At 41.5% G+C, this 25,465-nt stretch overlaps 1 protein-coding gene across 2 annotated transcripts in view; it reads right to left on the bottom strand.

The window, feature by feature from the left end:
- Positions 1-25,465, bottom strand: part of SCAI (suppressor of cancer cell invasion) — a 93,712-nt gene that overhangs the window by 46,096 nt on the left and 22,151 nt on the right. For both annotated transcript variants that reach the window (XM_026657329.2, XM_026657330.2), the window contains exon 3: positions 1,682-1,813. In XM_026657329.2, coding sequence (XP_026513114.1) covers positions 1,682-1,813 — 132 coding nt within the window. The remainder of the gene's footprint in view (positions 1-1,681; positions 1,814-25,465) is intronic.

The raw sequence follows: 25,465 nt of genomic DNA, 5'->3' as shown, positions 1-25,465 counted from the left end.
GCTCCTCGGTCTCTCCTGTTCTCTACCTGTGGTACATAACAGTTAGGCTCCTGTGGGCTGTAATACTTCGGTCTAATTTCTCGTAGTCTCTTCTGACCTTAAACTCTATGACTCTCTGGGTGGCTAACATGTGCAACATTTAATGCAAAAAATATCTATTTAGAAAAATACTGTGAAAGTGCACAATTGGTACGAGTCTGTTTAGTCAGACTAGACTCCTAGAATTTGCCTGCACCTTTAAAAGTGTTCTGAACCCTGGGGTCAGTCAACAATCAGGCATGTGGAATTTCCACACCAGCAAGTTTTAAGACATACTTACCCATTCTTTAATAGATGGGCACTATATAAAACCATAAGAGCTGCACATGCAAATTGGATCCGCAGCTTCTTAGGCAGTGTGCATTTCTGAACTAGAAAAGTTAGTCTTCATTTGTTGAGCTCCAACAACGCATTTGGCAACGTACAGAACAGAGGAGATGAAAGCCCTGCCCTCAAGGAGCTTACAATCTAAGCAAATACGGAAAAAAAAAATCACAATGAATTCAAAGGTAAGGAATGCAGATACTCAACCCCTCTGCCCCCGCCCAATCATTGCTTTTATAAGGTGATTAAATGTAAAGGGAATGGAAAAAAATAATGTCCCTGAATATAAAGAACCAGAACTGGAGAGAGGAGCCCACAAGCATCCGTATTTCTCAGTTCACTTTTTTAACTGTCAATTCAGGAAGCCCACTCACAAAGACACTTGTTATATAGCAGGAAAGAACTGAATCCCATCTCCATCCACAAAACTGTCAGTCATTTCCATCCTGGCAACACACAAGAAACCCAAATAGCCACACAGATTTCTGCAAAGGAATTTGTGGATGCAAGTTTATAGGCGGTCTTACCTATAAATGTATAGGCAGTCTTACTTAACAATAGGCTATTGGAGGGGAGGGTTAATACATTCCCACTTTAGTCCTATAGTCCTACATCAGTAACATTAACATCACATCAATGAAACCACAGTAATTTGCTCTGTATAGTTATGCTATGATACACTAGCTGCGACTCACAATCGTGTACAAATTGCATCAGCTAACAAGTGAATACAGGGACTGTCTTCTTTGCAACTTGTCTACACAGTGCCTCGTGCAGTTGGGCCCTTATTCTTTGTTGCAGGTCCTAAGCCCTACCAGAATACAAGAAAAACTACAACAGCCTTTAGTCTGCAACAACCAGATGCCCAGTGTAAACGGAGATATAAAAGAATGACCCAACTACATGCAGTGGCCTTCCACAGCTCTAAATCCTTCTCAGAAGCCCAGGAAGTGGCTGTGCAGCACTCCAGAGTGCACACTGTTGTAGGAAGCTGGAAAAGAATTCTTACAGCTATAAAAGTGATAAAGTGGCTTTATATAGAGGAACTGGTCTCAGTTCCTGCACCTCGGAACAAAAATGTATGCAGAACCGTAATACATGTGTGTATGCACGATCTTTTCCTTACCCCAACATATACATTTTAATTATTTTGTTTTAAAACAAGAAATTACCATTTACTCCTGGTTTGCTGTACACACTGTATATTGTACAAACTTCAGCATTGTTCATGCACCAACATCTGGGTTACAATGTTGTCCCTACGGAGAAAGAGAGGGTAATTTGCTGTTCACTTGTGTAGCACTATACATCCACTAACCTTAAGCCATTGAAGAGCTGTTTAGATTTATCCAGTAGGTAACAAAAGTCGGTGACTGTTTTCCTCTCTCCCTGAGGGATATCATCTTCAGCTCCTCCAGATGACATGATTTCTTTTAGGGCAAATTCAGTCCTAGAAGAAAGGAAAGACCTATATGAGACAAAGATTGAATGCAACTAGGAACTCTGCAGACAGGTTTAAGCATGATGATGATTTCACGGGGATAACAAAACATATCAAACATGCAACTCTCCCACAGGTTACTTTCTTTGAGGCTCACTAAAAGTCACAACAGGAATATTAACTCAGGATCAGAAAACCCTAACAAAGCATGGGGATATTTACAGCATGGCTCACAAGTTAACAGAGCAAATGAAAATGGCATAATAATCATGAAATAAAATAAACTTGTTGACAGGACTATTAACGACAAAGCACAAATAAAAAGGATTGTGTGTAAACAAAACCTGATTTTGACGACAACTCTCTCTAAGTTTGTCTATTAGCGAAGTGATGTGGTTGCCCCACAGCAATGTTTAGAGAGAGAAGAGACCCAGGCCCTAAATTTGTTTACTACATGTGTTGCCACACATTTCCTTTCCTTTAACAGTTGTTGGAACCTGTAGTTCACTGTTCATCACTGTAGGACAGCAGGAGGACAAGGATACCTACACAAACATTGATTTTATTATCCATCTGTGCACAACTTTATATTGTGCAATAACTGTGTTCATACACATAATTATAACATAGCAAGGATCTGTAGTGTGGCTAGACCTAAAACTGAGTAAAGGTGTAAAAGTTATAAGGATGCAGTGATCTTTTGGGGAAACCTGTTTGAAATTAATCCACAGCAAGATTGTTATGATCATCCAACAGTGAACAGGGAGCTACAGGTTCTAACACCTGCAATAAGATGTGCTACACTTTAAATGGCTAACCACTTTGGGGCCCATCTATGCTCTTTAGAAACTTGTGTTGTGTAGGGTAAACACCTCATACCATTATTAGGAAAACAGAGAGGACCAAGTATTTTTGGCATCTCTATGGAATCTGGCAAACTAATGGGGGTTTATTTTGGGGGGAGGGTGGGGATTTGAAATAAATTCCATTTGCACAGGAGCACTGTGCAGTGGCTGTATATAAGCAGCCATCTGCAACGCTCAATTCAGGCCAAGAGGTAGCAGGGCCTGCCCTGCAAGGAGAGCATGGCAAAAAGGAAGATTACATGCAGACACTGGAAAGTAACTGCAATTATTTTCCCATCAAACATCATGCCAAACCCTCAACTCAACCAGACTTTGGTTATACTTTCCTGTGACACCATTTCATGCACTGCCAAGTACTAAGCAAAGTGGCAACTCCCTCCTTCACCTTTTAAGGGTACGTAAGTGAACATGTCCCACCAAACAAGGAACTTTGTTTCTGCCTGTGTTTGGCAAGGGGCAGCATAGCATGTATTCACTTTCCTCTCTCACATGCCGACATAATGACACACATGGCTTTATCACTAGAACAGGGGTCAGCAACCTTTCAGAAGTGGTGTGCCGAGTCTTCATTTATTCACTCTGATTTAAGGTTTCATGTGCCAGTCATACATTTTAACATTTTTAGAAGGTCTCTTTCTATAAATATATAATATATAACTAAACTATTGTTGTATGTAAAGTAAATAAGGTTTTTAAAATGTTTAAGAAGCTTCATTTAAAATTAAATTAAAATGAAGAGCTCCCCGGACCGGTGGGCAGGACCCGGGCAGTGTCAGTGCCACTGAAAATCGGCTCGCGTGCCGCCTTCGGCGCACGTGCCATAGGTTGCCTACCCCTGCACTAGAATGTGGTTTGCACTGCACAGACCAATTGCTGAAGAGATTCAGAGGGGAAAGTTAAGAAACATCTGTCCAAATGATTTTCAATTAATTACTCCTGTGATATGCCAGACAATATGCAAGAGCTCAAAACGTATCAATTACATATCAGTGGTTGCCAGTATGAACTAAGAAAGCAGGACCTGGGTGCAATGAAGAACCAGTTTGCATTTGAAGCCTCCAGCATCAAATATTTAACATTTTACGCACAATGAAACATGAGACAATAACTATTCCAAGCACCAGCATATGAAATTCACCCAACAAAACACACATGGTGAGAAGAGAGCTAGACACAGATGTGCAAAGCAGCTGAGAGGTAAGTCAAGTATTTCAGGAAGAGGGACTATACCCCAGATCCTCTGTGCTCCGCAGCAAGCTCGACCTAACGCCTGTGGCAAGGCCCCTGGATTCTGCAGGGCTCCACTGGGGCAGACAGGATACTCTACAACAGCTTCAGATAATTTTTTTTTAAATGTAAGGTTTGAATTACATATAAATCAGAGTAATACAGTCAGTACAGTATGTTTAACTCAGTGATGGATTCAGTTTATTTTATGCTGCCTCAAAAATTCTTAAATTTTTAATGTCTATATGGATACTACAAGATATCCAAATGGCTACTAACATCGGTTCAGCTCCATGGGTGCAACATCAGGAGCCCTCGATTAGGCAAGCATAACAGCTATCCCTGTATTTAACATTTGCAATTAGACCTCCTCTGAACAACAGTGTGTTTTTCACTTTCACTCTCTAAGACAGGAGTTTATCATTTTTTCAAACTACAAAACTGTCAGCACAGAAAGGCCCCAAGAGACCAAAATCCTTCCTGTACGAGATAATATAATAATCTCTGAATCATAACAGCTTGTTAGGGCTGAGGGGAGAGAATTTATCAGAGAGTCAGATCAGAAAAAACCCATAAGTCATGAAGATACATTTGGGACAGCTACGCTCTATCCTGCTCCTGGATCTTTGCAATGATGTCTGGATCTCCTCCCCTTGTGGAATGTATTTCACTACCCATTTGCTCTGTCTAGTCTATGGATACTCAATCTCTCCCAGGATGTGATATGGCGTGTGCGCGCACACATGGTAGGAGGAGAGGGCTTAGATAGCAGGAACTCATTTTAATATTTAAAATCATATTTTTGTGCTCAATGGAGGAAGACTTTTACATTTTACAGTCACAGAAAGAAGCTGTGAAAGCCAGCAGGATCTATCTGCCTTGATCACAGATTTTGTTGATGCAGAAGTGTAAGAAGGAAGAGGAGCACATTCTGATGCTGTGCAGGGACCTGAAGAGTTATTACCACTGGGCCACTGCACTGTGACATTCAATTTACTACCTACTTGCAGCTTCAAGAACTTATGTATGCTGCAGCCAAGCCCGACACAGATGCTATCAAGCCCAACCAACAGCCTCAGCTTAGTCTAGGAGGAGGAATTATTATAAAGTTTGGGTGGTTTCAGGGCATTGCTTTTCAGGACAAACAAGACACAGGAAAACAGCTTAGCTTTCAATTAATGGGATGGGGGGGGGGGTCTTTTACATCATTAAAAGGTCGTAGAAAGCCCAATCCCTCAATACTGATATTTTGTGCTGTTTTATACAATTCATGTGCAATGTATACTCAACTGACACCCAGAGTCATTGTTTAGTCATCAAAGGTCACATTTAGATCGCAGCAGTGAAGCCTCAGGACAACAGTCTTCTCAGCTCTGTAAAATTGACACATGACACTCCACAGGCCTACTCCAGAGCTGCTAGATCTTGGAAGCTCTGCATGCTGCCGCCCACCCTTATAAAATTCCGCAGACTGTCCTCAATGCTCTCAGTAGAAGTGTAAGTTTGGGGGTGATTCCTGAAGTATTTAATAAAGATATTCAGAAAGGCAGAGTTCCCTTATCAGGCCTAATAAGCGCCCTCTTTTCCCAGGCACAGCAGGTAATACTGCCTGGCCAGTCACTGTTCCAGTCAGGGTTGCTGTATAACTTTCAGCAATGCAGTTCGTATGGACACCCAGACCTGTGGATAGGCCCATTTTAAATACAGATTAATAACCAAGTCAGCCATACCCATTTGCCCCATTTGGTGGCCGATGCCAAATGATTGTCTAGTCTCAATGCACTTCACAGAAAATCCTGGACAAAGCACAAATACACATTACCACAGTTAGCCACCCTACTGCTCATCTGCAGTCTCAGCAGAGAGGCCAAGTACCTAATGGATATGCAAATGACCACCTCTCTAATCCATAGAGATAGTCTCTCCACAGCAGGGGTGGAGACTGTACCTGTTCTGAAGAGTTGCCTTCAGCCTCCAATGCTGTTAACTCAGGACAAAACATACTTTAAAAAACAAACTTAAAACAAATGAGTGTGTGAACGGATACTGCATTTTAGGCAACAACTCTTCCCAAGTCTGAGATCAAAGAAGGAACACACTGGGTAGCTCTGCAAAGCATTCTGTAGCTCTGTCAGCAATCCAAATGTGCAAAATTAATATATGGGCTAAACTACAGTGTAAGAGAACACAGTTTACATAGAGCTAAAGGGATTGAAAAAGGCTTAGCCCATGCCACCCCACAGTCCATTGAACAGACACTGAGTGCAGGATCAAACTCAGAAAGGTCTGCCTTTGGGCAGGTTTGTTCTATTAAACCAGAACCAATATTTGGATAATGACCTGATTTGGGCAATAATAATTATTTCCAGTAAACAATCACTCATGCAGCAGGAACCATACTTGCAACACTATTCAAAACATTTAAAAGGGTGGGGGGGAAGGTATGGGGACAGGCGAAAAGAGACGACATATTATTCTGTGGCCAAATAAATGTTACTGTTCCCTTCTGAGCCACTCTCTTTTTAAAGCCGTGAAGTGTTGCGCAACACTTCATCGGAATAGCCAGAGGAAGATTTCCATTTGTAATCTTGCTTCCTGAGAAGTGAAGTCCATGAATATAATTTAACCTACACCCACCCACTCTGCAGCCTGTTGTTTGATTCTTCGTTGACTTTGGAGCTTGGTACCCTACCCTCACCTCAAACAAATCCACATTTCACCCGTTAGTCCCAGCTCCCCGACATTTACAAAACCCGATAACTGCATAAAAACAGACACTGATATGAGATCATTTGAGCTTGAGCCACCATGTCAAGACTGCACCAGACACAAGGTCTCAGCTCAGGCAGGAGAAGGAGTACAACTTTCCTAAAAATCTCTCTCCTCCACAGCCACCCCCTCAACCTCAATGAAGTTTCACTGGCTAGTTTGCTCTCTTTGGATCCCCACCCACGGATCACCACCTTGTAATGGTGGAGAGGCTTGCGTGTCTCAATGACCCGGAGGTGCTGCCTGGGCTCATGTACTCCCTTACGGTCACCCATGGCAGAACGGTCAAGGGCCAGGTTCCAGACAAAGTGTGATCCAAGAAGTCCCTAACAGCAGAGCAGACGGAGGATAACTGCACAATGGAGGTGAAACTGTTGTGTAATGTTACAACGCCTGTAAAGGAGGACGAAGGCTGCAGCGAATAGAGGACTGAGATTGTAGCACCCATGTAAATCAGTTGCAGAGGTAAGGCTCAATTAAGAAAAAGAAGTTGAAAAATATAACCACCAACAGCAACAAGCAGCAGGGTCAATACTGGAAAACAACATTTAAATGTGTGATTAAAACCAAAGGGTCTTAAATTTCACATGGGGGGGGGGGGAGAGAATTAAATGACATTCTGTGATGCCCTTTAATTTTCTAGGTTCTCTATTGGCTCACCTTAATAGTCCTCACAAAATGAATGGAATTTTCAATACGCTCTGTAAAACTGTATCACTCCAAGTTAACTCAATGCTGAAAATCCACACACCATTAAATCCTCTCTCTTCTGATCTTAAACATATCGGTATATTACATTGCCCAGAATCTATCAAATGCTTTTTATACTTACATATGGGACTGTGGTCACTCTTAACATACAAAGTATTCTGTCACACCAGATACATACTAATATATCTTGATGGATTCCTTCAGGCTACATGATTTATACTTAGATTTATAGAGTATAGTGATAAATGACAAGTAACCAGGATCTCATCAGGTACAGGTAAATAAATCAAAGTGCTAAAATGCCCATGACCCCACAGCCTTCAGAAAGGGGGCACCTATTTTCCATTTTCTAGAACTTAATTCTTCCACCTTTTAATGACTTTATTTTGATGATGGGTCTTCACTTCCCATTAACACCAAGTTATCTGGCAGATCCAAGATGCAATTTGCAATTTTCATTAAGTGGTAATTTAGATGAGAAAGAATATTAGAAAACAGCTAAAGCAGGCATGGCCAAAGCCCGGCTCATGAGCCACACAGGGCTCTTTTACAGTTAAAGTGCAGCTCACAGAGCCCCCCATGCTCCCCGCCCTTCTCCACCTACCAGACTATGCGGGGAGGGGGAGGGAGTTCAGGGCATCTGCCCTGCAGCAGGGTAGTGGAACTAAGGGCTTTAGCGATGGGGGGCGGGGGATGTCAGGGCAGAAGCCCTGTATCCCAGCAGATGCTGCCCTGCAGGGCAGAAACCCCACGCCCTGGTAGGCACTGTCCCGCAGGGCAGGTTGTGCATGTCTTGAAGCTCTTGAACATCTGAAAAATTATTGTATGTGGCTCAGAAGGTTTGACTACCCTGACCTAAAGTATCCAGCAATTGAATAAATGGAAACAGAATGTTTGTTTGTTTAGAAAAAGTGCAGAGACAATGTTAAAACCTTTAAGTTTTAGCAGTAGATGAACTTCCCTGTTGTAACCTTGAAGTTGGTATTCCCAAATTCACACTTTATTACTACTGTTACATTAATTAACATGTACCACTTCCAAACGATTTGTAAACGTCTGAACCTACAAAATTTGAGTGAGAACACCAGCTAGCAGTTCCCACTGCTCACCCAGAGGGCAATCAAAGACAGCCTGGGTTTTGGTAATGCCAAATCAAGAGGTTTTTTTAATATTATGATGGACTGTTGGTTTCAATCATCTCTAATGGGTTTAGCTACAGCAAGTTTGAGCACAGTGGGAATGGTTTACTGAATTATATTGTTTGTAAGTGTTTCTTCGGAACTTCAGTGGAGATCCACTAGCAGGAAACCTATCCCCAGCCCAGTAGCGGGGAGATGAGGGAGTACATTAGAATGTAAAGAAGAGGGAAACACTGCCATAAGTGATGTTGGTGGAAAGACTGGGATGTAAGGAGGAGGGTTTAGAAGAGAAGACAACCAATTGCAAGAATTAATGTGTTAACAACCCAACAAAAACCCAGCCACTGGTAGAAAAAACACATATGGATAGAGAGAAGCAGAGTCAGAATAAGGGACTTGCAGAAATGTGAGAAAAAAGGTCAGCGTGAATGAGCACACAGAGAAAGACAAGTGTAGTAAAATGGGGGCAGATGAAGAGTGCTACAGTGATCCATCACTACGGAGTAGGAAAACAAGGAGCTCAGAAAAAAGGAGAAAAAAAATGCACAGATGGATAAAGGAACTATTTTACAGAAAATTAGCTTCTAAACATTCAAACCGTTATGACTAGCAGCACAGAGGCCATGCCCTCTACCAACAGTGGAATGCCCAAGAGAGTCAGCTATTATAAATTGCATGAAATTAGTAAAATATATATATATATAAAAATAAAAGCCAGTTACTATTGTGTTTCAAATTTCAGAGCAGAAGTGAATGTTTCCATAGCTACAATCTTCTCTCTTATTTTCATGCCTCCCCTCCCCCAAGAGACGTTAAATGACCAGGATAGCAAACAGTGGGAACTTAGGACTCCATTCTCAGTAGCTCATTGAAGGCTGTAACTATGTAACCTGACTAGCAAGGAGGACGTAAGGGTGAAGACAAATTAGGACAGAAAGGAAGGGAAAAAAACTTAACAGGTACAGCACTTGAAATTACTACTGAACAGGACAAACAAGAAAAAGTATCAAAACAATAGAGAGGAATATAAGAAATAAAAGGAGACAAAGGCAGACATTCAAGTGCTTAGATCGTTTAAATAGCGTGACCATAAAGCTCCTCTGCATCCAGTGGTTGGGGGTGGGTGGAGTTATTTTCTATTTACACATACACACCCCTCCCTCAGACCAGAAAACCAACACACAAATGGTTGCCATGCTGTGTTTAAAACCTCTCATAGCACAGCCTTTCAGCTGTATATTAACTTGTAGGTTGTGCATGATTTTAACAGAAAAGTAAAAACTGTTAAAAACAGTGAACACACAAAAGGGTCTCATTACTACATTTCCTGCCAAGAAAATATCCCCCAAGCATTCAAAATATCTTCCACTTGGCTCCTATTTATCTCATACTGTTTTATCACATGCGCGCACACAGTAAAAAAAACAAAAACAAAAAAAAAACTACTCTCTTTGAACATATTTTACAAAACCCTAGCGAATATCTTTTCAATTCAGTGTATATTGAATTAGATACTTAATGGTAAAGCTACACAAAGTTTTCAGAGGAAATCCTCTACAAAAGACACAGGCATCAGAAGATCCAGGTTCAACACCTGGCTACACCACAGACTTCATGTGTGCTTTCAGCCTAGGTTTCCTGCTCTGTAAAGGTACAACTTGCCAACTTTGTTAATGTTTGTAAAGCACTTTGTGACACAGTATTCTATTAATATACAAAAAGTGAATTTCCTAAGATCCCCACCTCAGGCTAATTTATTCAGTTTAACTATTTATAACCTAAGTCTATACAGATGAAACCATAAAAATATGCATAATTACATCCCTTTGTTCGGGTTAATTTCTCACACCATCTCTAGTCTGAACAATCTGTAAACCTCATTCTTCAAATGAGGAAGCAAATGCTTAAAGAATCCTGTAAGAAATATTCCTTGTTATTTTTTAGTCTCCATAAAGATGACATTTTCCCACTAGGAGTCACAAATCTGTCAAAATCAGAAGCAATTAAAAACACAACAGGTCAACAAAATGAAGAATTGTGAGGGCCCAGGTTCATTATTTTCACCACCACCCCGACCTGGGAATACATCCAAAAATAAAACCAAATCATTCATAACGAGTCCACTGGGAGAAAAGTATCAGGATCCCAAACAAGCAGAAACAAAAACATCTCCAACAGTCTCCCCAGTTTCAGGACATCAAAGGACCTTTCCAAAAAGCTTGAAAGAGCCTCCAATGCTTTATGGGAAACAAATATTCTGTTGAAAAAGACTATGCAATTCTCAGCACCTATTTTAATTACTAGGAATACTTTCATGAAAACAGGATCTTTTGTTTGGATGATTTCATCTATTTATTCCCCTCCTCATTTAACAATAATGCAATTGAAGGTCTGGGTAAGTAAAGCAAGACTAATTTTTCTAGGTCAGTTTGAGGCAATTTGCTATGCATTCATTTAAGTACAGCCACAGCCCCATTTTTGATACTTCTTACTTGTCAATGACATTTGTAGTTCAGTTGATATTTTTACCTGAGAAGATACCTTATAGAGCAGTGGCTCTCAAACTTTTTTTTTTACTGGTGACCCCTTTCACATAGCAAGCCTCTGAGTGCGACCCCCCTTATAAATTAAAAGCATTTTTTTGTATATTTAACACCATTATAAATGCTGGAGGCAAAGTGGGATTTGGGGTGGAGGTTGACAGCTTGTGACTCCCCGCATAATAACCTTGTGACCCCCTGAGGGGTCCCAACCCCCAGTTTGAGAACCCCTATTATAGAGCATCCCGTCAACACAGTCTCCCTAATGGGATGGTGCAGCCTGCTCCCCTTTAACTCATCTGCCAGGACAATTCCTCCAGTTCAGTTGTCAATCAACACAGAAGCAAGAGCAAAGTAGCACACACCCTGTACATAGACACCTTGGGATGCTCGGCATTGTGTTTAACGCTATCTCAGACACACCACATTTAGCTGCCGTTGAACTATTCAGATATCAGGATGAGGGAAAGTATCAGAGCAGGGAGCTAAAGAAAAGACCCGGTTTCATGCAAAAACAAAAAAAGAAAAAAAGTTTCCCTAGCAATAAGTAAATATGTAAGGGAACAAGATCTAGTGGCATGCTAGTGTTTAAACTAGAGCTGTCGATTAATCGCAGTTAACTCAAAAAATTAATCGTGATAAAAAATATTTATCATGATGAATCGCAGTTTTAATCACACTGTTAAACAATAGCAATTAAAATTTATTAAACATTTTGGATGTTTTTCCACACACACACACACACACACACACACACACACACACACACACTATTGTATTCTGTGTTGTAATTGAAATCAAAGTGTATATTTTTTATTACAAATATTTGCACTGTAAAAATGATAAACAAAAATAGTATTTTTCAATTCACCTAACACAAGTACCATAGTGCAATCTCTTTACCATGAAAGCTCAACTTACAAATGTAGATTTTTTTTGTTACATAACTGCACTCAAAACCAAAACAATATAAAACTTCAGAGCCTACAAGTCCACTCAGTCCTACTTCTTGTTCAGCCAATCGCCAACGTAAACAAGTTTGTTTACATTTACAGGAGATAATGCTGCCCTCTTCTTATTTACAGTGTCACCAGAAAGTGAGAACAGGCGTTCTCATGGCACTTCTGTAGCTGGCATTGCAAGGTATTTACGTGCCAGATATGCTAAACATTCGTATGCCCCTTCATGCTTCGGCCACCATTCCAGAGGACATGCTTCCATGCTGATGATGCTCTTTAAAAAAAATAAATGCCTTAATTAAATTTGTGACTGAACTCCTTGCGGGGGAGGGGGGGGGAGAGAATTGTACATCCCTTGCTCTTTTTTACCCGCATTCTGCCATATATTTCATGTTATAGCAGTCTCGGATGATGACCCAACACGTTGTTCATTTTAAGAACACTTTCACTGCAGATTTGACAAAACGCAAAAGTACCAAAGTGAGATTTCTAAAGATAGATACAGCACTTGACCCAAGGTTTAAGAATCCGAAGTGCCTTCCAAAATCTGAGAGGGACGAGATGTGGAGCATGCTTTCAGAAGTCTTAAAAGAGCAACATTCCGATTCGGCAACTACAGAACCCGAACCACCAAAAAAGAAAATCAACCTTCTGCTGGTGGCATCTGACTCAGATGATGAAAATTAACATGCTTCGGTCCGCACTTCTTTGGATTGTTATTGAGCAGAACCCGTCATCAGCATGGACGCATGTCCCCTAGAATGGTGGCTGAAGCATGGAGGGACATATAAATCTTTAGCGCATCTGGCACAAATATCTTGCGCCACCGGCTACAACAGTGCCATGAGAACGCCTGTTCTCACGTTCAGGTGACATTGTAAACAAGAAGCGGGCAGCATTATCTCCTGCAAATGTAATCAAACTTGTTTGTCTGAGTGATTGGCTGAACAAAAAGTAGGACTGAGTGGACTTGCAAGCACTAAAATTTTACATTGTTTTATTTTTGAATGCAGGTTTTTTTTGGCATAATTCTACATTTGTAAGTTCAACTTTCATGATAAAGAGATTGCACTACAGTACTTGTATTAGGTGAATTAAAAAATACTATTTTTTATTTTTTATAGGGCATATACTTGTAATCAAAAATAAATAAAGTGAGCACTGTACACTTTGTATTCAGTGTTGTAATTGAAATCAATATATTTGAAAATATAGAAAATATCCAAAATATTTAAATAAGTGGTATTCTATTATTGTTTAACAGTGCGATTTATTAATCGTGATAAATATTTTTAATCCTGTGATTAATCGCTTGACAGCCCTAGTTTAAACACAGCTGTTTTTAAAGATTTTAATGAACCATCAGCTAAGTATGTAAAGGACCCCATTTCCAGTATAATATTCATATATTAGCGAGCTACTGGAAGTGTCCTATTGACATTATAGGTGAAGATGAAGCATGGGTTTGATGGAAAAGGATGCACAGATTTACAAGGAAAGTACAAACAGAAATAACTTGACAGCTTCTGTCAGGAATTAGGAAATGAGAAAGGCTATCAGATACAAGACAGATTTTCTACTTACTTAACAATAAGGGCAGGCTGTTATCTATTACTATAACTGTGTACAGATCACCTGCACCCTTCTGAACAACTGTAGGACCCACAGCTGAACTCATTTTACCTTGCATTTACTGACCCTACCGGTCAGTCTTGCATTCAACTGATTATTATTGGATCATTGTTGTGTGCTATGAAACCACTCAATTTCTATTAAGGTTCTGAAAAATCGAAGGGTATATAGTACCATGATTAAAAATAATTCCTCCTCAAGTCCCTAGCTGCCCTCCTTCTTCCTCAGTATGTCTCAGAGATCACAGACCAGTCCTAGATGTTAAGGAATTGGAATCAGAGCCTCTCATTTCAAGGTCATAGATACGGACCATAATGAACAAAAGTCATTCCTCTCCTAGAATTCTCCTGTTGCCTACATGGAATAAATCTGTCAAATTAAAAGTTCTAAGAATTTTAGAAATGAGATGTGCTATGCCATTCTAGGGGTGATTTTCCTTCCATCTTCAGGAAGATCTTGGATTTTACTGACGTGTATGATGTCATGATAGTCCAAGTGTTCTCAATATACCTGTTCCTTGGCCGGATACCACCTCTAGTATACCAATTACAAATTGTGCAAACTAATAGAAAATAAAATAAAATAAAAGTTGGTCAACATGTGTTCATGAAAATGGACACTGTCCCATTAAGGACTGTGACACTGCAATACCACTAAATTCTCTTTGTAAGGAGTATGACTTAAGTATTGCTGCTGGTAACTCATTCCCTTTCCTGTGGAGAGTTGATGCAACAGACTACAGCACAGACAAGTAATCTAAGTTCGAGCTCTGCATTCACCCTACTCTGTTTCCTGTAGTAATCCTTGTTCCACACTATGTTCTCTGGTTGGGCCGGATTTCTGAACACACCGATATCCCATAAGCACCACACAGGAGGTGCTCAGCTTCTTCAAAATGAGGCTCTTGTATACCTACCTCCCAATTAAGCCACGCACACAAAGTGGATTTTCACCCACAGCAGTGTGATTGTTTTATGGAGAGAGGCATAAGACCCAAAATGAGAGCCAGAGCTGTAATAAATGCCAAATCATTGTCATGTTATCCTGTTGTATGGCCCATAATGGGAGAGAAGTCCCACATTTGTGTAAACCAGGGTTTTTTTTGTTTTGTTTTTTAAAATCTAATCCGACTGCCAGTGCACCTTCCAAACAAGCACTGCCTTTCTAGGCATGGTTAAAACCAAGCTCTCTCAACAAGTCTCTTGCCCACAAATTTGCAAAGTGTTGTTCACTATATGCATCTTTTGCTTGTATAGTATATACCACATCAGGAGCTCGGGGGCCGGGCAGGACGGTCCTGCGGGCTGGACGTGGCCTGCGGGCCGTAGTTTGCCCACCTCGGTCTATAGTTAGTGCTCTGAATTGTCAGTGGACATCGCAGGCTATGTCTACACCACAAGCTATACAGCTGCAGTGCTGCTGTAGCACCATAATTTAGATGCTTGCTTCAGTGACAGAAAACTGTAGCACATTTTTCCTTTGCTGTAGCAAATCTACCCCCTTGAAGCGGCCTCTAGGTTGATGGAAGAATTCTTCTATTGATCTAGTGGTATCTATACTGAGGGTCAGGTCAGTTTAGCTATGTTATTTTTATTTTTAAATAAAAAAAGAACAAGTTAAAAATCACTTAGAAAAGTTAGATGCCTGCAAGTCACCAGGGCCTGATGAAATGCATCCTAGAATACTCAAGGAGCTAATAGAGGAGGTATCTGAGCCTCTAGCTATTATCTTTGGAAAATCATGGGAGACGGGAGAGATTCCAGAAGACTGGAAAAGGGCAAATATAGTGCCCATCTATAAAAAGGGAAATAAAAACAACCCAGGAAACTACAGACCAGTTAGTTTAACTTCTGTGCCAGGGAAGATAATGGAGCAAGTAATTAAGGAAATCATCTGCAAACACTTGGAAGGTGGTAAGGTGATAGGGAACAGCCAGCATGGAATTGTAAAGAACAAATCATGTCAAACCAATCTGATAGCTTTCTTCGATAGGATAACGAGTCTTGTGGATAAGGGAGAAGCTGTGGATGTGGTATACCTAGACTTTAGTAAGGCATTTGATACGGTCTCGCATGATATTCTTATCGACAAACTAGGCAAATACAATTTAGATGGGGCTACTATAAGGTGGGTGCATAACTGGCTGGATAACCGTACTCAGAGAGTTGTTATTAATGGTTCCCAATCCTGCTGGAAAGGCATAACAAGTGGGGTTCCGCAGGGGTCTGTTTTGGGACCGGCTCTGTTCAATATCTTCATTAACGACTTAGATATTGGCATAGAAAGTACGCTTATTAAGTTTGCGGATGATACCAAACTGGGAGGGATTGCAACTGCTTTGGAGGACAGGGTCATAATTCAAAATGATCTGGACAAATTGGAGAAATGGTCTGAGTTAAACAGGATGAAGTTTAACAAAGACAAATGCAAAGTGCTCCACTTAGGAAGAAAAAATCAGTTTCACACATACAGAATGGGAAGAGACTGTCTAGGAAGGAGTACGGCAGAAAGGGATCTAGGGGTTATAGTGGACCACAAGCTAAATATGAGTCAACAGTGTGATGCTGTTGCAAAAAAAGCAAACGTGATTCTGGGATGTATTAACAGGTGTGTTGTGAGCAAGACACGAGAAGTCATTCTTCCGCTCTACTCTGCTCTGGTTAGGCCTCAGCTGGAGTATTGTGTCCAGTTCTGGGCACCGCATTTCAAAAAAGATGTGGAGAAATTGGAAAGGGTCCAGAGAAGAGCAACAAGAATGATTAAAGGTCTTGAGAACATGACCTATGAAGGAAGGCTGAAAGAATTGGGTTTGTTTAGTTTGGAAAAGAGAAGACTGAGAGGGGACATGATAGCAGTTTTCAGGTATCTAAAAGGGTGTCATAAGGAGGAGGGAGAAAACTTGTTCACCTTAGCCTCTGAGGATAGAACAAGAAGCAATGGGCTTAAACTGCAGCAAGGGAGGTCTAGGTTGGACATTAGGAAAAAGTTCCTAACTGTCAGGGTGGTTAAACACTGGAATAAATTGCCTAGGGAGATAAATATCTCCAGAGATGGAGATTCCACAAAGAGTAGGTTAGATAAATGTCTATCAGGGATGGTCTAGACAGTATTTGGTCCTGCCATGCGGGCAGGGGACTGGACTCGATGACCTCTCGAGGTCCCTTCCAGTCCTAGAATCTATGAATCTATGAACATTATTGCCAGTATAGTTAAGGTTGCATCAGATTTCTGTTTAAAGGTCAACCCTTTAAAGTCCTCTAACATTGACATGCTCGGTCAGATTTCTTTGAAATCTGGTGTGCCTCAGGAGGGTGCAGGATAAGGTTAGTGATCCAAATTTGGGGTCACATGAGCTAGGGGTTCCAGTAGATAAGCCCTCAAAAATAACTGTTTTCCAAAAAGATTCTAGGTATGGTTTTTGCGGGTTTTTTTGGTGCAGCGATAGAGATCAAATTACTGCTGTTATGCAGGTCAAATTGGTCTCAGTCAGTCCGTTTTTACCCAAGTTAGTCTTTACTTACCCACTAAGTCTTTGGGGGATTCAATTGCACCAATAAAGAAAAGATGCAAGAGGGTTTCTATGCTGCCACTTTATGCTTGCCTAGATAATTCGAGGGAATCTGCTGCTGCCATTACCCCCAGTGAATACCCTGCCACTAATGTTTCTAGTCTGAACCTTAGTACACCTGAGCAATAAAAGATTTAATAACTCACATTGCTTGCTACAAGATGTCCCCGTTATAATATAACGTGTTCTTATTTTCTGCGGATAGGCAAGCCTTGTATTGCCCATGCTACCTTAACACTGCCCTCTTTCTGGAATGCCACAATATGTCCCATTAACACATCTACCTTTACTCTGCCAGTCCCACAGTTTCTAAAATGTATATGCTCTTCACCTCCTTTTACAATCCATTTACTCTCATCCATGGGATTCCATCTAAAGACTATGTAAGGATAAAATTGAGGCAGGGGTTATCCATGCCACCTTCCCTCTTCAAGCAATTCCTCAATAGACACATACAGCATCAAGGGCCAGTGAGAGTAAGATTCAAGAGGTTTCATATTGTAGCATACACTCACATACTTATCCAAGTCCCCAGAAAGAATACCACATGTACAATTTAAGAACCACTTCACAGCCTTTTACAACTGCCTTACACTTACTCACAGGACACCTCCACCTACACTTTCTTTTAACTATAATTAAAGCATTATAATCCTCTCAGATTCCACCTCAATGCTGACTAATATTTTTTGTAATAAAAGCCCTATAGAATATCAGGGTTGGAAGGGACCGCAGGTCATCATCTAGTCCAACCCCCAGCTCAAAGCAGGACCAATCCCCAGACAGATTTTTGCCCCAGATCCCTAAATGGCCCCCTCAAGGATTGAACTCACAACCCTGGGTTTAGCAGGCCAATGCTCCCCCCACTGAGCTGTCCCTCCCCCATACTGACATAAACTACACAATTCTGGATTGAAATTATGCCTACTGGATCCTGAAGGTACATCTGCAGCTCTTCCCTTTGCTCACACACATCTAAGAGCGCAAAACAGACCCCCTCATAGGATAATCACAGCTCTGTCAGACCCCTCAAAGTAATCTACACGTCCTCACATCAAACACACCTCTGCCAAGCAGGCCCAATGACTGCCTCCACCATTTAGCACAGGTACACCTAGCACCTAACACACTGTCTGCACCTGGAGCGCATGCAAATAATCCCTGTTCGCTACTGCCAGCTCCAGGAGATCAGAGGAAAGATGACGTGGGCTACTTTTTTTCCCCTTCCTTTTTTATCCTTTATTAGTGTTAGATGGTGTGACGGGTTGGATCACAGAAACCCCCTTGGGAGCTGCCACCCGATGTGCCAAGATTACCCCTGCTTCTGTTTCCCCTGTCAGCTCAGGACTCCAGCACCCCGTCTTGCTGAATTAGACACTCCAGTCCACTTCAACACAGACCCAGGGTCTGAATCACTTGTCCCAAAGCTACAAGTTTACCCAAAAACAGCTCACAGGAGTGTGCTTGTCTTTAGCACTCAGATGCCCAACTCCCAATGGGGTCTAAACCCAGATAAATCCGTTTTACCCTGCATAAAGCTTATGCAGGGCAAACTCATGAATTGTTCGCCCTCTATAACACTGATAGAGAGATATGCACAGCTGTTTGCTCCCCCAGGTATTAATACATACTCTGAGTAAATTACTAAATAAAAAGTGATTTTATTAAATACAGACAGTAGGATTTAAGTGGTTCAAAGTAGTAACAGACAGAACAAAGTAAGTCACAAGCAAAATAAAATAAAATGCGCAAATCTATGCCTAATCAAACTAAATACAGATAAGTTCCTCACCAGTTCCAGCATGCTCCCTTTTACAGGCTAATCTCCCTTTAGCCTGGGTCCAGCAATCTCTCACAACCCCTGTAGTTACTGTCTTTCGTTTCAGTTTCCTTCAAGCATCCTGGGGGGGTGGAGAAGCTCTTTCTTTAGCCAGCTGAAGACAAAATGGAGGGGTCTCCCCCAGGGTTAAATAGACTCTCTCTTGTGGGAGGAGACCCCCCTCCTCCCTCCTATGCAAAGTCCAGCTCCAAGATGGAGTTCTGGAGTCACCTGGGCAAGTCACATGTCCCTGCATGACTCAGTCTTTACAGGCTGAAGCCATTGCCCACCTGGAATCTTGCATGTCTCCAGGAAGACTTCTTATGTGGATTGGAGCATTCCAAGATGCATTGTTCCCTGATCAGGTACTTAACCTGGCGAATTCCTTCCTAAAGAAGCTGACCAAATGCCTCCCAAAGCTTACTTAGAAACCAAGCAAGCATACAGCCCATATTCTTAACCTCAAGTAGAAAATGATATATATATATGTACAAATAGGATGAATAGATATAGTAGACCATAACCTTTACGGAGATATGTTACCTGGCACAGGCAGCACAAAACATATTCCAGTTATGTCATACATACATTTATACGCACCCCCTCCCCATAAAGCCTTATGGGGTACACTGTCACAGATGGAATCATGTAGGTGAGAATAGGCTGAAAAAGGAGGCGAAGAGCTTGTACATTTCAGCAACTGCGAGGTTGGTAGAGTAAAGGTATGTGTGTTAACAGGATGTATTGTGGCACTACTGAAAGAGGACAACGTGAAGGTTGCATGTATATCCTCAATTGTGCATTTCCTGATTTTCCGAAGTTCATGTTTTGTTCAACTCAATGTTTTGTTCAATCAAGCAATCTTAACATTGCATTAACCAATTTGCCAAATGGTGGTAATTTCACTGAAACAAGCATATAACTCTTAATGCTTTGTATATTTAAAGCACATTACGAACTTAGAGCAATCAAATCACTGACTTCTCAGTAACTTTAAAAGGAGCTTAATTTTCTCTTTGCCAGAATGATCCAAATTTAAAATCTTACATTTATTGAACATGGTGCCTTCCATCACCCAAGAACCCTAAAGCACAATTTATGTACTATGTGGATCACTTCACTCAATGCTGAACCACAGCCACTCAGGAGTGGAACAGGGCAGCTTTCTAACCATACAACAGCTTGGGACAGAAAGAGAAGATTGAACAGCACACACCAAGTCACCAAAACCAGTTCCTCCAGCACCAAGGATTGGTGGCACTGGAAAATGTCTACTTAGATGCTAGTACCTATGATGATTAGTAGCAAGTTTTTGCCTCATCATTTATCGCTAGGGCCCTACCAAATTCACAGCCATGAAAAACACGTCACAGACTCTGAAATCTGGTCTCCCTCCCCACACCCATGAAATCTGGTGTTGTGTGCGCTTTTACCTTATACTATACAGATTTCACAGGGGAGACCAGCGTTTCTCAAATAGGGCGTCCAAACCCAAAAGGGAGTTGGGGGGGGGGGGAAGTCACAAGATTATTTTAGGGAGGTTGTAGTATTGCCACCCATACTTCTGAGCTGCTTTCAGAGCTGGGCGGCCGGAGAGTGGCAGCTGCTGACTGAGGGCCCAGCTCTGCAGGCAGCAGTGCAGAAGGGTGGCAATACTGTACCATGCCATCCTTACTTCTGTGCTGCTACTGGCAGTGGCTCTGCCGACCGCAGCAGCGCAGAAGTAAGGGTAGCAGTACTGCAACCCCCCTACAATAACCTTGCGACTTCCCCACAACTTCTTTTTGGGTCAGGACCCCTACAATTACAACCCCATGAAGTTTCAGATTTAAATAGCTGAAATCATGAAATTTATTATTTTTAGAACCTTATGACACTGAAATTGACCAAAGTGGACTGTGAATTTGGTAGGGCCCCATTTATCACATTACTTACCTCTGAATTGAGCAATATATGTATTGGCCTACAGGGAGCAGTATAAAACCCTACTGAAAATGGGCAAAGGTGTTTTAAAATGTTAGCATGAATTCTGCATGGTTTGGCCTGGTTTCTTTCCAGCTGAGAGCCAAGCCTATTTTCATGATAAAAATATAAAATAATTTAATACTGTGGTGTCTGTATAATGATCAGGTGGAACAGAAGATACACAGGGAAGCAGAATCTTGCTTCCAAAACTGAGCAAAAAGATACAACCAGGAAAACAAATGAGGATTTAAAACAAAAAGCAACAAATGAGGAGACAAAGAAGGCAAAGCTGGGTTGTAACAAGCATGACGAGTTCCATCTGCAAAATATTTCGGAACAGAGCTGCCAGAAGAGAATTATTTCATGGATTCCAAATTCAAGACTATGGTTGAGTTAATACAGACATAAAATGGGTGCTGCTGCTGTTAGCCCTGGTTTCACTCAGCCATGACATAAACCTGAATACAAAGCAAAGAAGGGGGGGGGGGGGGAAAAGGGGGGAAAAAACAAAAAAAAAAAAAAAAAAAAAAAGGGCAGGAAAAGAATGAAAGCAGTTAAATAAGAGGGAGGAAAAGAACGATAGAGTTAATCAGAATAGAAAAAACCAGCTCCACCTACCTCATTCTGCATTGGCTTCTCATTCACAGCAGAAGGCAGCATTTTGATACTGTGCAGAGACAGAGCTACTATCATAAGCTGCTCAGAGGAGAGGGAGGAATTATTTTCCCTACTAAAGGCACAGTGTGTTGTACTGCCATTGCCAGACAGGAGGAAGAATTCTCATGAGAAATAGGAAGTGAGTATAGCTACACTTCTCATAAGAACGGCCAGACTGGGTCAGACCAAACATCCATCTAGCCCAGTATCCTGTCTTCCAACAGTGGCCAATGCCAGGTGCTTCAGAGGGAATGAACAGAACAAGTGATCCACCCCGTCGCCCATTCCCAGCTTCTGGCTCCTCCCTTTGCTAGGACACTACAATTCCCTCAGAAATATTTAGAACTGCAAAAACAAAATGAAAAATAAAATATAGCCACAGTATAAAACTCCCATTTCTTGAATCCATCAGTTACCACAGAGATCTGTGCCACACAGGTGCCTGTAGCCCAGCGTGCTGGTTTTAAGAGACCAGCCACTTTAGAACGATTTGTGATACAAATTAGCCAGAGGTTCTTTTATGCGAAGGAAAAAAAACAAACCCATGAAGTACAAGAAAGAAAGATAGGAGTCAGGAGCCAGCAAAGATTATTTTCTAAAACATAGCATGTGTCGTTCCTTAGAGGAATAGTTTCTACACTGCTGGCTCTGGTCTCCCTGCAGTCCCCCCCCGAGACACTTATTGAAACATTAGCTTAAAACACTGACCAAAAAAAGCCAGCAAATGGAGACTTTCAACACAGCTTTATTATTCTCTCTTAAAGACTTCACTAACTCCTCAGGCTACATGAGACAGAAGAATCAGACTTGTCAAGGACATGCCAGGTCCTTTCCATGATAGTCTCAAACACACAGTACTTTAGATTTCTCTAGTTCACTCCATTTGCTTAATGGGTTGTAGGATTAATTCTCATTGCAATTCCCAGGGCAGAAGGATTTTACAAGCATCCTGCAGGTGATCAATTTCAGCAAAGCAGTTCCGCTTGATGAGGGATAGCTTCATGATGCCAGCTGATATTTTCAAAGGCTCTATGGCATTTATATCACACACACAATTCCACTTCCTAGTGGTTTGCTGTATTTGGCTGATGTTTTGCAGGTTAAGTTGAAAGGGGGAGAGATTGGACAAACACTGCGTGCTCCCTGTTGGCCTGGGAGCAGATACTCCAGCTTGCAATGCAAAGCCTGCCTTGCACATGGTCGTAGGGAATCAGGCTGGCTAGGAGAAAGACAGAACACACATGCACAAACGGGCTAAATACATTTTTTTTAGCCACAGATGTGTTATCCAGCCAAAAATAGGGCACCCAGTTACCCAGTAGCCTGCTGGAAGCAAGTGGTCATTATCTCACATCTAATACTTATGTGAGGAATAAAGCCTCACTCCATAAGGAGTTAATGCTGTTCTAGAGCTGAACGGTGTATTTCATAGAGCAGTGGTTCTCAAACTTTTTTTTACTGGTGACCCCTTTCACACAGCCAGCCTCTGAGCGCGACCCCCCTTATAAGTTAAAAACATTATCTATTTAACACCATTATAAATGCTGGCGGCAAAGCGGCGTTTGTGGTGGAGGTTGACAGCTTGCGATCCCCCTTCCCCCCCATGTAATAACGTCGCGACCCCTGAGGGGTCCCAACCCCCACTTTGAGAACCTGTCAGAGGGAAGCTGGGAGTGGAAACATCTCTAGTGACTGAGAAGGGCAGAGAGAAGAAAGGGCACTTTCCCAGGGCTATATAAAGGGAGGAACTGGAAATAATTGCAAGGATGACACAGTGACATGCAGATTCTGAAGCTGTAGAGAAGTGATGGCTTAACACAGAACAACAGAGTTGGTTTTTCTGAAGTGTGGTGCACAGAAAGTCAGTAGTCTCCTGCCTTCCAGACCCTCATTGCTTGGGCAGTTTCAATACTCTCTAAATATGAATGTAAGAATTTTCTCTGTCCATTAGCAGTGCTTTATCTGGGTCTCCAAATGGCCAACTGAGAATGCGCTGTTCTTAGCATACCATCGTTGGGTTTGATACTTTGGCCCTTTATTGTCCGAGGCAGAGAATTCCAGTTACTAACAATTTAATCGCACATTTGTTCCAGCTTATGTTCTAAGTCACTCTTGCCTTGGGTCTTTTCATTAGATGTGTAAATGCAGGTTTTGAGCAGCATAAAGTATGGCCACATCATATACCTGGTATATACACACTTTCTTCCTTTTACAAAGTACACAATACATACACTAAACTTCGAAGCTTTCAGGTTTGAAAACATTCTCTTAAGAAAACCTTAATGTTTACATTCATAAAAAAAAAAACTAGAAAGTCTTTCAGAAATTATTGCTCATGCCCTGTCATTCAAGGCACGTGCCTTTCATTTAATGTATTTATTCCATAAATTTCAAACTTCCACCAAAATAAGATACACAGTGCTCAACAGCCTTAAACTCAGATTTTTTTTTTAAAATGCACTTTTCATGAAATGCAGCCTCAAGTAACCACTTATCTTCAACATCCTCCTAAGAGTATATCTTGAAAACATATAGTGTAAAACCCACAAACATTCCAACTACACTAATGCAGGTTCTATTATAATTATTTTATATCAGAGGGACAGGAAATTTACAGGACCACGGCTCCCAGGGGAGCTATGTCTCCACAAAGGTTGGGGGTAACAGGGATTAGCACAAAGATACTGGGTCTCGAGTGACAACCACAATATCTGCAGATTTCCCAGTGGATCTCACTATAACTGTGGATTAGCGACTGTCTAGCCAACTACCTGGTAGGGTATATATTATTAACAACCAATTATAAGGCTATGTACTTTACAATCTTTAGCTAAATTAATCCTCAACACAGCTGTCAGGTTGAAAAAGGGGAAAGATCAAGTGGTATTAGTGCTATTCAAGACCCAGTCAAACTTTGTGGACTAACAGAAGGAAAAACAATCATGTCTCACTACAGTCACAAGTATTCCACAATGAATTCCTCCTCTACTCAGTATTTGAACAGAATATGCTAGACTGTCAGCATGTAATGCAGAGCACTGTCAGCGGCAGAGTGCTGTCAGCATGTAATGCAGAGTGCTGTCAAAAGGATCTAGTTTGCTAATTGGGGTAGGGTCATAGTCTCTGAAAACCAAGCCCATCTCACACTACCATCTACAGGCTGCTAGTAAAGCTGTAAACCTTCACAAGCAGAAACACAATTCTCCACTTCATGGCATATGGCAGGATCACCAGGGAGACAAGGAGGAGCAGAAGGTATTCAAGGGAGGACAGCGCTCTGGCAGGTATCAGAGTGGGGAGGGGCAGAAGGGAAGAGAAGAAATAAAGAGCAGCAATTCTCAGAGTCTTCACAATAAATAGGTACAGGGAGAGCTCTCCCCCCCACTCTTACTCATTCAGTATTTTACTTCCGCTCATGAAGCAGAGAAATCAGAGGCATTCATTTCCCTCTGAAGTGTTTGGGAGATAAGACTGTCTATGTAGTTCATGTACCACACTTAGGCATGCACATACATACCTGGCAGACTAGGATGAAGTCCAGTTGTCATGAGACATAGGTTGGTGAACGCAGTGTTTGCAGGGGATAATGGGCAGTAGGCCTGGCTCTACTAATGGTTAAGAGCAGATTACTAGATCTGCTAGAATATTGTCCATGTCAAATGCAATTCTTCTGGTGAATGAATGTTGCTAAGTCATGTTGCTATTTTCTCCTCTTTCATGTGTACTTGCAGCATGCTTTGAAAATGCAATTTAACCTTGAAAGTCAAGCAAGTTCCTGGCCAATGATGTTCCACCAATAACAGGGCTTG

The sequence above is a fragment of the Terrapene carolina genome, unplaced genomic scaffold (genome assembly GCF_002925995.2).
Source record: "Terrapene carolina triunguis isolate 2854851 unplaced genomic scaffold, T_m_triunguis-2.0 Scaffold238, whole genome shotgun sequence".
Lineage (NCBI taxonomy): Eukaryota > Metazoa > Chordata > Testudines > Emydidae > Terrapene > Terrapene triunguis.
Note: the sequence above shows the minus strand (reverse complement) of the source record. Positions and strands in the feature narration are given on the sequence as shown.